The sequence below is a fragment of the Nerophis ophidion genome, linkage group LG06, assembly GCF_033978795.1.
Source record: "Nerophis ophidion isolate RoL-2023_Sa linkage group LG06, RoL_Noph_v1.0, whole genome shotgun sequence".
In the NCBI taxonomy this organism is placed as follows: Eukaryota; Metazoa; Chordata; class Actinopteri; order Syngnathiformes; family Syngnathidae; genus Nerophis; species Nerophis ophidion.
Window position 1 is genome coordinate 68656300 of NC_084616.1, and position 14281 is coordinate 68670580.

The following is a 14281-nucleotide window of genomic DNA, read 5'->3' on the forward strand; positions in this document are numbered from 1 at the left end:
CTTAACATGAAAGTTTAATGTTAGTGTGGCCCGCAAGTTATATGTGAATGGGGCTTGACAGTGTTGTGTGCTACAGACAGAGACAATTTTTGTTATGTGGGTTCAAAATGGCTCTTTCAATGTTCTGGGTTGCCTACCCCTGCGTTAGTGGAAAAGCGGCAAATGAGTGAAAGCGACAGAGACGTTGCCAGAGAGACGTGGGTTTTCTTACGTGCCTGGCTGCAGTCACACCGCGACACCTGTTCGTCAGTACTAACAGTCCCCAATAACCTGGACCAATTCAAACCCTCCATCCATCCATCCATCTTCGGTCGGGTCGCGGGGGCAGCAACCTAAGCAGGGAAGCCCAGACTTCCCTCTCCCCAGCCACTTCGTCTAGCTCTTCCCGGGGGATCCCGAGGCGTTCCCAGGCAAGCCGGGAGACATAGTCTTCCCAACGTGTCCTGGGTCTTCCCCGTGGCCTCCTACCGGTTGGACGTGCCCTAAACATCTCCCTAGGGAGACGTTCGGGTGGCATCCTGACCAGATGCCTGAACCACCTCATCTGGCTCCTCTCGATGTGGAGGAGCAGCGGCTTTACCTTGAGCTCCTCCCGGATGGCAGAGCTTCTCACCCTATCTCTAAGGGAGAGCCCCGCCACACGGCGGAGGAAACTCATTTTGGCCGCTTGTACCCGTGATCTTATCCTTTCGGTCATGACCCAAAGCTCATGACCATAGGTGAGGATGGGAACGTAGATCGACCGGTAAATTAATAGCTTTGCCCTCTGGCTCAGCTCCTTCTTCACCACAACGGATCGGTACAACGTCCGCATTACTGAAGACGCCTGTCGATCTCACGATCCACTCTTCCCTCACTCGTGAACAAGAAACCTAGGTACTTGAACTCCTCCACTTGGGGCAGGGTCTCCTCCCCAACCCGGAAATGGCACTCAACACCTTTCCGGGCGAGAACCATGGACTCGGACTTGGAGGTGCTGATTCTCATTCCGGTCGCTTCACACTCGGCTGCGAACCGATCCAGTGAGAGCTGAAGATCCCGGCCAGATGAAGCCATCAGGACCACATCATCTGCAAAAAGCAGAGACCTAATCCTGCGCCCACCAAACCGGAACCCATCAACGCCTTGACTGCGCCTAGAAATTCTGTCCATAAAAGTTATGAACAGAATCGGTGACAAAGGACAGCCTTGGCGGAGTCCAACCCTCACTGGAAACGTGTCCAACTTACTGCCAGCAATGCGGACCAAGCTCTGACACTGATCATACAGGGAGCGGACCGCCACAATAAGACAGTCCGATACCCCATACTCTCTGAGCACTCCCCACAGGACTTCCCGAGGGACACGGTCGAATGCCTTCTCCAAGTCCACAAAGCACATGTAGACTGGTTGGGCAAACTCCCATGCACCCTCAAGAACCCTGCCGAGAGTATAGAGCTGGTCCACAGTTCCACAACCAGGACGAAAACCACACTGTTCCTCCTGAATCCGAGGTTCGACTATCCGGCGTAGCCTCCTCTCCAGTACACCTGAATAAACCTTACCGAGAAGGCTAAGGAGTGTGATCTTACGATAGTTGGAACACACCCTCTGGTCCCCCTTCTTAAAGAGAGGGACCACCACCCCGGTCTGCCAATCCAGAGGTACTGCCCCCGATGTCCACGCGATGCTGCAGAGTCTTGTCAACCAAGACAGCCCCACAGCATCCAGAGCCTTAAGGAACTCCGGGCGGATCTCATCCACCTCTGGGGCCTTGCCACCGAGGAGCTTTTTAACTACCTCAGCAGACACACTAACCCCTCTGTCTCAGTGAACCCTGTTTTTACCCTTTAAAATCGTTTTTAATCATATTTATTTTATCTTGGTTTTATATGTAATTTTGTTGTTTTTATTCACTCATTGGTGGAGCTCAGGATAGTATTTGAATGTTGTTTTTAATATTGTTGTGTAGCACTTTGGAAACATTTTGTTGTTTAAATGTGCTATATAAATAAAGTGGATTGGATTGGATTGAATTGGATTATTAGTTTATGACTTGTACACCAACCTTTTGTTTTCAAAAACACGGACCACCTCAGTGTTTTTTCTTCGATTAATGCTCTCCGTCATCCCAGAAAAGTTGTAGTCCGTCAGTTTGGAAAGCGCAGTCAAAAAAAAGAGAAAGAAGTAAAATACAGCACTATGTCATAGTGTTTCTGATTTATTAAATTGTATAACAGTGCAAAATATTGCTCATTTTTAGTGGTGTTTCTTGAACTATTTGGAAAAAAAGATATTAAAATAACTAAAAACTTGTTGAAAAATAAAGAAGTGATTCAATTATAAATAAAGATTTCTACACATAAAAGTAATCATCAACTTAAAGTGCCCTCTTTGGGGATTGTAATAGAGATCCATCTGGATTCATGAACTTAATTCTAAACATTTCTTCAGAAAAAAATAAATCTTTAAAATCAATATTTATGGAACATGTCCACAAAAAATCTAGCTGTCAACACTGAATATTGCATTGTTGCATTTCTTTTCACAGTTTATGAACTTACCCTCATATTTTGTTAAAGTATTATTCAATAAATATATTTATAAAGGATGTTTTAATTGTTGATTGGCAACACTAAATTGGCCCTAGTGTGTGAATGTGAGTGTGAATGTTGTCTGTCTATCTGTGTTGGCCCTGCGATGAGGTGGCGACTTGTCTAGGGTGTACCCCGCCTTCCGCCCGATTGTAGCTGAGATAGGCACCAGCGCCCCCCGCAACCCCAAAGGGAATAAGCGGTAGAAAATGGATGGATGGATGGATGAATTGTTGCAATTTTTAGAATATTTAAAAAAAATCTCACGTACCCCTTGGCATGCCTTCAAGTACCCCCAGGGGTACACGTACCCCCATTTGAGAACCACAGGTATAAAGAATGTAACTTACATAGTGTGTTTTAAAAATAAATACATATTGTGACGTTTTCAGGAGTAATTCCTTTCAGGTCACCATTCACAGCACATTTTTATGTATCCCATGGGGGTTATGACAGAAAATATTTGAGAACCATTGATTTGAGTAAAGAGCTGCTGTATATATTGGTTTACTTAGTATAGGAAATTAAGTTTTGGGTAACATCAGCTTATCTGATTTTCGGGGGGGGAAATGTTTTTCTTAAAAATGCTACTGAATAAAATATAATCAAATTAATTCTTTAAGGATACAAACTTGACTGCATATTTGCACCTGATGTCAACCAACATGCCAAGTGGACCTCCCTCTTTCTTGGATATGCATATCAACCCAGCATCCAGGTAAGCTGCAGAGTGATAGCTGCCTGTCACATTATGCTGCTGCATTTTCATTCTTTCACATACGTTAAAGGAAATGTTTATACCAAGGTATATAAAAAAATCAGGTTTATTTTAACAGAGCAACATAATATGCATTAATAGGAGTTATAATAAACATTGAATGTGAACTGAGTAATATTTAATTGAGTGAAATAAGTATTTGACCCTCTACCAACCAGCAATAATTATTTTACCACCACATTATTTGATAATCCAAAAATTAAGCAATAACAAGATAACGGTATATCAGTATAACACTTGCTCTCGAGCTCTTGCAAGTGATGTTGGAATGATTGTGAGTTGGGGTGTAACGGTCGGTGTATTTGTATTGAACCGTTTCGGTACGGCACGCAGGTGTACCGAACAAGTTTGTGAGCAAAAGTCTTCACAAGCTGCTCTGCTTTCTGCCTCTGTGTCAGCACCCAGCATTGTCCCACCCAAACAACCATCTGATTGGTTACATACAAAGCCAATCAGTAGTGCGTATTCAGAGCGATATAACAGCCAATCTGCAGTGCGTATTCAGAGCGCATGTAGTCAATGCTTCAGCGTCGAGCAGATAGTTGTTTAGCAGAAGAGCAGCGGACATCGTACTCTCCCCAAATTATAAAAAACACCTCCCAGTCACAACAACTATTACTGACATCACTATGAGCCCGTTGACCTTCTAGAAACTTAAAATGCAGCTAAGCTCGCTCGCAGTTCTGGCTTGAGGTGAAGGCTAATTAGCTTTTAGCGTAAAGTTAACTCATTTTGCTGTGTGTGTGTGTGTGTGTTAGGGGCAGCAAAGCCTTGTCTGTGTTATTGCATTGAACTAACATGAACTCCATGGTGTTCAGGGATGAATAGTTTCTACTGTTGCTTTTGTACTCTTTTTTTCAGCAATAGTTAAATTAATCATTAGTAATGTAGCAGCCTAGTTTTGAATGGCAGAGTCCCTGCTATCACATGTTGATAAAAATATAACATTTACATAATAAAAGTCAACTACAGGCTTCCCAAATGCTGTGATAAATTAGGCATGATGAGTTGTCTTGAAACTGTTTAATGTTGTACTTTTTATATGTAGGAGAAAGGTTTTGTCATTCTATTTAATCAAAGCAACAACTTGAGGCAGTTTAATGTGGATTAACGTAGGCAAACTTAATATAGTTTTCCCAATGTTAAAAGGATAAAGCCATTGTTTACATATTTGGTAAATAAATAACCAAAAAATGTACATTTTGTTGTTTTCTTACTGTACCGAAAATGAACCGAACCGTGACCTCTAAACCGAGGTTCGTACTGAACTGAAATTTTTGTGTACCGTTACACCCCTAATTGTGAAAAAGGTGAGGGATGAGCCCAGAATTCCGAAAGACAAGACAAGCTATGATGATGTTCTTCTTTTACAGTGTTGGATACTCTTGTTAAACAATACCAAAGCATCAAATCATGAGCTTAATGCATTTTGGTGTGAGCAGTTTTGGATGCCTTTCAACGCTCTGTTTTGCAGACAGTGTGACATTTGTCACCTCACAGTGTGCCGGACATTCTGGTCTTAGGCCCATTCAATGACAATGACATATTATCCCAGAAATTATTGCCGAATAAACAATATTATTGTCTTCATTATTTGAAGAGCAAATTATTGTAATTTACATGCAATGTAATGATTATATATAGTATTAAAGATAATGAAACTAACCGTTTTTAAACACAACACACTTATTGATAATTGGTATTTTTACTATTGTAATTGGAAGGTAAATAATGTTTAATTATCCTAAATAAGTAAACAAACATAAAAAATCCTCTTAATCTCAAAATTTGAACTTCAATAAATATTGAACATCTGAAGTGCAGTTTTTTTCCCCATTTGGAAAAACTCAGTCAGGTGGTTTGTTTTGTTGCCATCACTTTCCAAAAAATTTGGCATACTGGCTCGTTTGTCTATGTTGATGGGCTCATCTGCTTACTCAGTTTGAAGCCTGAATATTTTTCCTCTTAATTTTTGTTACTTTGCGGTGGTTTTTACTACCGAGTAGTTGCGAGGCTGTCGGTGCATCCTGTGTGTGTAAAGTAGCTGTCCCACCTCCGCCCACTTAAACCACTTTATGCTTAGGGATTAAATACTTTTTTCCTTAATCCAATACAAATTATATTATAATCTATTTTTTTCTGTATTTTCTTGTTTTTAAAATAAAGCTACCATAAGTGTTGGATTGTTTGTTTTTTTAAGGAGATGAAACTACAAAATTAGAAGGAGATCAAATAATACTTGTTTGACTGTATATTTCTCTTCATTGCAGTCTGTGTCCTGCAGTCCTCTGGCGGACGAATGCAAAACATCTGTGATTTGAGGGTCGCCTTAAAGACTCCATGTCTTTCTTGGTAAGATTTTGTAGCAGTGTCCATGTTTGGATGTAATCTGTGGGTGAAGAGGGAGCAGGTGTCACATGTCCAGTGCACTTTTTCAAACAGCAGTTTTTGTCCCCTGCACTTTTAAATGTCCAAGAATATTGTAACGCATGGGGGAAAGTCAAACGCTTTTGCGAGGCGGAAAACCACCGCTCTGACTGAAGCCTGTCCCTTTTCTGTCCAATCCACAAGCTCATTGATTGGCTCTCCTGGGCTGCCTTTTTGCCAACTGACCAATCAGTGATCAGATGCGAGTCACGATCATTCACAAGGGAAAGATATTTATTTCACTGACTGTTAAGCCAGTCAGTGAGATCATAAACTTTTTTAAACATTTATCCATCCATCCATCTATTTTCTACCGCTTGTCCCTCTGGCTTGTGGGAGGGGAGTGGAGCCTATCCCAACTGCACTCGGGTGGAAGGCGGGGTACACTCTCGACAAGTAGTTACCTCATCGCAGAGCCAACAATAGATAGACAACCATTCACACTTACATTCACGCACTGGGGCCAATTTTAGTCTTGCCAATCAACCTATCATCAGGTGCATGTCTTTTTCAAAGTACTTTTGTAATATTTTGGGTGTAGTTTACAGGAGGAATGTACCGATCAAGGTTTTATTCTGCTAATTCCAATTATATGTATTAACTGTTAATTTTTCAAATGTATTTATGGTGAGTGCTATTGACAATTATCATTATCATTACTTTATTTAAACTACTTCATATAACTGTCTGCGTAAAACAAAGTAAATAGTAAGCAAAAACTAAACAAAAGCAAAAACTATCATATTTTTAAAAATCCATTGATTTTCTCACTAAAAGTCTTCAAGTGTCCAAGGAATTATTTCCTGAGTTACAAAAACAACGGAATTTTTTTTTGGAGAAATTAAAAATATAGAACTGATCACTGGAAGATGCTACTTCATATCGTCACCACCATTTTATGGATCGATGTGATGCTCCTCTTATGTGTTGTATACTGACTGCGACAATGCTGACACACTAACAGTTGTTATATTGTCGTCTCTCTAGAAGAATTTACTTAATTTCAACTTTTTTTAACACATTAGATATTGCTTGTAAACTGTGAATTAATAAATGATAGGGTGCTTTATATAAAGTTTAATAACAAACCAAAATAGCAGTGGGTATCATGTCAGACTGTGGTGGTTTAGCAGAAAGTGTGTACAATCATTATGCAGACAGCGGTTAATTATGGGTGGAATTCTTGTTGAAATCATAAAAAAATTAAATTGTTGATAGCCCACAATTGTTTTTTATTTTTAATTGTTATGTTGTCCATCCATCCATTTTCTACCGCTTATTCCCTTTGAGGTCGTGGGGGGCGCTGGTGCCTATCTCAATATTATTCTCTATTGTTATTCTCTATATGTTATTCCCTATTCTCATTGTTATGTTGTACAAACCCTGTTTCCATATGAGTTGGGAAATTGTGTTAGATGTAAATATAAACGGAATACAATGATTTGCAAATCTTTTTCAACCCATATTCAATTGAATGCACTACAAAGACAATATATTTGATGTTCAAACTCATAAACTTAATTTTTTTTTTGCAAATAATAATTAACTTAGAATTTCATGGCTGCAACACGTGCCAAAGTAGTTGGGAAAGGGCATGTTCACCACTGTGTTACATCACATTTTCTTTGAACAACACTCAATAAACGTTTGGGAACTGAGGAAACTAATTGTTGAAGCTTTGAAAGTGGAATTCGTTCCCATTCTTGTTTGATTTAGAACTTCAGTCGTTCAACAGTCCAAAAAAGATAGTTTGACAAAAACGGACTGTCTTTGAATCTCCAGTAAAACTAAAGTAATGTTATTCAGTAACAGTAGAAGAGAAAATCAGACACAAATACAAATAGGTGGAGCAGAAATTGAAAAAGTTAAAGAAATACATTTTTTGTGTAATAATAGATCAAATTAACTAGAAATTTCATGTAAAAATATACAACACAAGGTGGCAATAAATATTTCAATAATTAACTAAGCAAATGTATTCTTGACAAAAATTCACTCCATATTTTCTACTGCTTGCTAGTTTTACCATATGGTAAATGGGTTATACTTGTATAGGGCTTTTCTACTTTCAAGGTACTCAAAGCGCTTTGACACTATTTCCACATACACCCATTCACACACACATTCACACACTGATGGTGGGAGCTGTTATGCAAGGCCCTAACCACGACCCATCAAGAGCAAGGGTGAAGTGTCTTGCTCAAGGACACAATGGACGTGATGAGGTTGGTAAAAGGTGGGAATTGAACTAGGAACCTTCAGGTTGCTGGCACAGCCACTCTCCCAACTGCCCCACACCGTCCCTAATATCTGAGTTATATGGGGGAAATAAGTACAATAGCATTCTACATTTACTAACTGTGTTACAAAAGAGGATAGTCAGAATAATACATAATGTTAGCTATAGATAACATGCAAACCCAAAATATTGAAATTCAATTACTTTGTGCATTTGCACACAGCTAAAATGACGTACAAAGCAAACTATAACCTTCTTCTCAAGAATGTACATTTTTTCCCAACAAAAAATTAGAAATATAACCTCCAAGAAATATATAACTTAAAATATTTGTATATTTGGACAACACTTACGACCATTAGCATATTAGTATGTAGAATTAAATTATGGTATGGATTATGCAAATAAATAATACAACGTACTAATATGATCCAGTTTAAGAAGTTCAAACTCAAAGTGTTTACAAAGTTTAGGGAAGAAGAAATATGATACCTTTTTGAAAATAAGTTATTGTTTATTTCATTAAATGAATCATAAGTGACTTAACTATTTATGAAGAGAATTGTTGTATCGAGAAATTGTTGTAAATTGTGGTAGAAATTGAAAACAGGAAGTGAATTTAAGTGTAAGTTACTACTTTGAAATGGAAATATGATAGGATTAAATAAGCTTAGCTTCTTCCTGCTGCTTTTTGAGAATGTTGTAAAGAGAAATGAAAAATATGTCACGTATTTTTCGGGGTATAAATCGCTCCGGAGTATAAGTCGCACCTGCCGAAAATGCATAACAAAGAAGGAAAAAAATATATGTAAGTCGCACTGGAGTATAAGTAACATTTTTGGGGGGAAATTTATTTGATAAAACCCAACACCAAGAATAGACATTTGAAAGGCAATTTAAAATAAATAAAGAATAGTGAACAACAGGGTGAATAAGTGTACGTTATATGACACATAAATAACCAACTGAGAAGGTGCCTGGTATGTTAACGTAACATATTATGGTAAGACTCATTCAAATAACTATAACATATAGAACATGTTATACTTTTACCAAACAATCTTTCACTCCTAATCGCTAAATCCCATGAAATCTTATACGTCTAGTCTCTTACGTGAATGAGCTAAATAATATTTGATATTTTACGGTAATGTGGTAATAATTTCACGCATAAGTCGCTCCTGACTATAAGTCGCACCCCTGGCCAAACTATGAAAGAAAACTGCGATTTATAGTCCCAAAAATACGGTAATGTATTATGTTGAATCTGCTTACATTAGGGGTGCCCATTACGTCGATCGCGAGCTACCAGTCGACCGCGGTGGGTGTGTCAGTCGATCTCGAGCCAGGCTTTTAAAAAAGATAGACCTAAAAATTAGTGATCATCAATCTTCACCAAGACGTCACTTAAATGACATTCACGGTACCGGAGGGTCTTGTGAGATGACGCTGGCTGCTGCAAGATCATTATTATTAAAATATGACCGAGAGGAAGGCGAGAAACACTTTTTATTTCAACAGACTCTCGCGCCGTACCTTCCGTCAAAACTCTAAAGGCCGACTGCACATTTCCTATCTTCACAATAAAAGCCCTGCTTCATGCTGCCTGCGCTAACTAAATACAGAGTCTCGGAAAACTGGCGTGCACAAGCAAACCCTCAGAAAGCTGGCGTGCACATAACTTGTGCGCGCCAGCTTTCCGAGACTCTTATTTTGTTAGCGCAGGCAGCATGAAGCAGGGCTTTTATTGTGAAGATAGGAAATGTGCAGTCGGCCTTTAGAGTTTTGACGGAAGGGACGGCGCGAAAGTCTGTTGAAATAAAAAGTGTTTCTCGCCTTCCTCTCTGTCACTTTTTCGTAATAATGAACTGGCAGCAGCCAGCGTCATCCCACAAGACCCTCGGGTGCCGTGAATGTCAATCAAGCAAGCTACGGAATTTGCCGCCAATGTTTTTCTTGTAAAGTGTATGGAAGCTGGATGAATTAGATGCCAAAAACCAACCACTTTCATGTGGTATTGTACAGAAAGGACAACTTTTTTTCTCCTCCATTTGAAAATGTGGGCGTTATCATCATTACTGTCTGATTCCAATCAATGCAAGTCATCAGAATCAGGTAATACACCAACTTATATTCTTGTCTTCGTGAAAGAAAGACATCTATATGCGTTACACATGCTTGTATTATCATTAAACACATTTAACTTGTTTACAAAAATGTCTCTTTCATAAATAAATAAATATAAATGATATATATAAATGAGGTAGATCCCCTCGAGTTGGTCTATTGAAAAGTAGCTCGCCTGCAGAAAAAGTGTGGGCACTCCTGGCTTATATGATCAAAATAAACTTCAAGACAAGAAACCAACCTTTTATTCACCACACAACTTTAAAGAGGGACAAAATGGTTAACCACTGCGAACTAAGTGACTGACTGTACCTCTCAGGTGATGGACACTAGGGTGGGGATCCATGGTTGGTTGGCAGTTATGTGTCCCTTTTAATGTACTGCCACAATATGTGCCACAACACTGAACCTGCGTGAAGACTCATTTGTCTTGAGTGGGATGGTGTTTTTGTGTATTTTTTTTGCATCCCTCCTGTCACTCCGCATTCAACAAACACTTCGTATCACCTGCCCGGAAGATTCTCGGTATTATTGCCCATTTGCCGTTTAACTGTCATCTTTTCCAGTCCTCAACTATTGCTCACTAGCTGCTTTTCACCTGTGCTCGCCTCCCCCACTTCCCTTTCACTAGGACTGCTCCTGCATCTCCACCACTCAGGTCCAGCCCATGGATATAGAAGAGTGCTATGAGGACACCAGTCTGCAACACTTGGTCAGTAGCAATGGACAAACAATGTTTGATGCTTTTTCCTGACTATCATCACCTCACTTAATTTATGTTTGAACATTTTTTACATTGAGTCACTTGTTACTGAGGTTTCCGAGCCCATACAGTCTGAAAATTCTATGAAAGTCAATTCATCACTCATATATTACTCACACCAGGGTAGGCTGCCATAAATGTATAGTATAGGTTTTTCAATATACAGTGGGGCAAAAAAGTATTTAGTCAGCCACCGATTGTGCAAGTTCTCCCACTTAAAATGATGACAGAGGTCTGTAATTTTCATCATAGGTACACTTCAACTGTGAGAGACAGAATGTGAAAAAAAATCCAGGAAATCACATTGTTGGAATTTTAAATAATTTATTTGTAAATTATGGTGGAAAATAAGTATTTGGTCAACCATTCAAAGCTCTCACTGATGGAAGGAGGTTTTGGCTCAAAATCTCACAATACATGGCCCCATTCATTCTTTCCTTAACACGGATCAATCGTCCTGTCCCCTTAGCAGAAAAACAGCCCCAAAGCATGATGTTTCCACCCCCATGCTTCGCAGTAGGCATGGTGTTCTTGGGATGCAACTCAGTATTCTTCTTCCTCCAAACACGACGAGTTGAGTTTATACCAAAATGGATACATGGATGATACAGCAGAGGATTGGGAGAATGTCATGTGGTCAGATGAAACCAAAATAGAACTTTTTGGTATAAACTCAACTCGTCGTGTTTGGAGGAAGAAGAATACTGAGTTGCATCCCAAGAACACCACACCTACTGTGAAGCATGGGGGTGGAAACATCATGCTTTGGGCCTGTTTTTCTGCTAAGGGGACAGGACGATTGATCCGTGTTAAGGAAAGAATGAATGGGGCCATGTATCGTGAGATTTTGAGCCAAAACCTCCTTCCATCAGTGAGAGCTTTGAATGGTTGACCTAATACTTATTTTGCACCATCATTTACAAAACAATTCTTTAAAATTCCTACAAGGTGAATTCCTGGATTTTTTTTCACATTCTGTCTCTCACAGTTGAAGTGTACCTATGATGAAAATTACAGACCTCTGTCATCATTTTAGGTGGGAAAACTTGCACAATTGGTGGCTGACTAAATACTTTTTTGCCCCACTGTAGGTTCAAAACTGCAAATAGGGTTTTCTACTGTCACTTGAAAAACAGAATCATGCTACAGTTTTTGGTAAAGTACAAATACTGTATTTAGTCTAAAGGGGACATACTTTGGAACGATATTACCCTGAGAATTAAAAATGTCAACGCAATTAATGAATGGTGCTATACATTAAATGTTCTACTCTGTCACCAATAAGAGAATAAAACAGCAGAATTCACATCTGTTAATCCCTGGTGGTGTAATCGTACATGCTTCTGCCACTTGAAGGCAGACAGTACAGATTTGATACCTGGGACTGGTCCCGAGTCAAGTTTGCAAAAATTCCTTGAAATAAACATACATTTGCGAGGAATGACAACACAAATTAGGGACATGTTAATTTCCGTGAACATAGTGTTCTGCTTTTGATGTCATTTTTTGTGCACAGGTTCATCAGTTCACAGACTCATTTTGTTCACATTAGACATCCATAGAAGTAGCATATTTTTGGGGTAAAGATTTAAATTGGGCATCATACCGGACTATAAAACTACCTTGGCTATTTTTTATCAGTATTGGTTTGAGAGAGCAGATTTAACAAATGTCTATATTTTTCAAAATTGGAAGTTTAAACTTTATACAACATTTCCCATTGACAGGAGGAACTTTTGGATTTGATGGGCTTTCATTTTTCATGTCCCTTCCACGTGTACATACCTGCAGCACATTCCCACCCACAGGGGAGGTTTTTGTGAACGAAAGTATTTAAAAAACAGATGCAGTGGCCACTGTTAAGCAGGCCAGCGAGACCATAAATCACTCAAAACAACAACTTTTTCTCCGTGCATGTGCATTATAGGGGCATTTCCTCTTTGAACCAGAAAGAGGGCTGGTGCCAATGATCAAACACACGTAGCTTCTAAACATCTACCATCCCGGATTTCCACAAACCGGCGGTGAGACACATTGACCAGAATGGAAACGTATATAGGCTCCACGACGGAAATCGGTGGTTAACCATGCCATAGAGCAGTTTAAACCGTTTCCACTGTCATACTTTTTTTTCCGTTGTTTTTTCGTTGGCAGTTGTGACTCTCAAGATGTTAATACCAAGGTATTTTTCAAAGTCGGATTCAATGTAGTATGAACAATAATGGGATTTATGTCTTGTTTTCCACAGCAGGTCTCTTTGTGTGACCATGAAAGGCCGACAATGGGGGGCGGTGACAGCAGTACGACATTGTCGGCAACACCGGCCCACTACCAGTTTCTAACTGAGCTTGGTTAGAGAACCTTAACTCTTGCAATATCATATTGAAAGCTTGTGATGTCAAGGTGTGTCTATCCTCTCTCTGTCAGGGCGGGGCTTTAACAACCTGAGCCAGGTGCACATGGCACGCCATACCCCAACCGGCCAGATGGTGGCGGTCAAACAAACCAACCTGGATGAGGTCACCGAGGAGGAGCTTCTGCAGCTCATGGTGAGCATCACTCTATTGTTAGTTAGGGCTTAGGAGATACATTGTTGGTCCCAAAGAACATTCTAGATTCTTCACAGCCATCATAGTTTGTGAAAGTCACTTGCATCCCTGCCCTCCCCCAGAATGAGGTTCTTCTGTCTCGAAGGTTCCGTCATCCAAACCTACTGACGTCCCGACTTGTCTTTAGCTCTTGCTGCCAGCTGTGGGTCCTCACGCCGCTCATGGCCTACGGTCCGTAAAACACATTCCAAAAAGCCCTCACAGACTGTGGTTTGAACTTCCTGATCCATGGCTCACAGGTTCTGCACACTCCCTACTCAGAACCCATTTCCCTGATGGCATGAGTGAGTCCCTTATAGCTTACCTGCTTTATGGTGTGCTGCAAGCATTGGAGTACCTGCACCGCATGGGCTACGTTCACAGGTAGTGTGTTGTTTTTTCTCACATCTGATACAAAGTACTGTACCTTTTCTGTGACCTATTTTATTAGGGGTGGTTTGGCCTTGCACACTGACTCAAAGTAATCCCCCTTTTCAGATACAGTTTATCAAGTATGAGCAGTTATACATCTGCAGGTTGTTTAGTTAGAACTCAATGTCTAGTGCAGTTTGATTTGTGATGCATAAGCAATTAAACCTTCATTAAAATCCAATTGTGCAAATGAACAATGACCCTGAAGGTTGGGGTGTATTCCTAATCAGTTTTTGGTACAAAGAAGAAACGCAAGTTTTTGTATGTTGCACCTTATCTCATATGCTGTACATTCTCAGATTTAACGTCATTTATTAAGGATGTTCAACAAATATTTTTTGAAGCCGATACTGA

At 39.8% G+C, this 14281-nt stretch overlaps 1 protein-coding gene across 3 annotated transcripts in view; it reads left to right on the top strand.

Annotated features, from left to right (window-relative positions):
* The window catches only part of stradb (STE20 related adaptor beta), a 30884-nt gene that overhangs the window by 1206 nt on the left and 15397 nt on the right, over positions 1–14281 (top strand). The window contains exons 2-8 of one of the 3 annotated variants that reach the window (XM_061904713.1): positions 3197–3291; positions 5622–5703; positions 10776–10856; positions 13156–13258; positions 13335–13456; positions 13579–13687; positions 13756–13879. In XM_061904713.1, the coding sequence (XP_061760697.1) occupies positions 5692–5703; positions 10776–10856; positions 13156–13258; positions 13335–13456; positions 13579–13687; positions 13756–13879 (551 nt within the window). In that variant the 5' untranslated portion in view covers positions 3197–3291; positions 5622–5691. The remainder of the gene's footprint in view (positions 1–3196; positions 3292–5621; positions 5704–10775; positions 10857–13155; positions 13259–13334; positions 13457–13578; positions 13688–13755; positions 13880–14281) is intronic. The other 2 variants (XM_061904715.1, XM_061904714.1) reach the window with 2 other exon arrangements.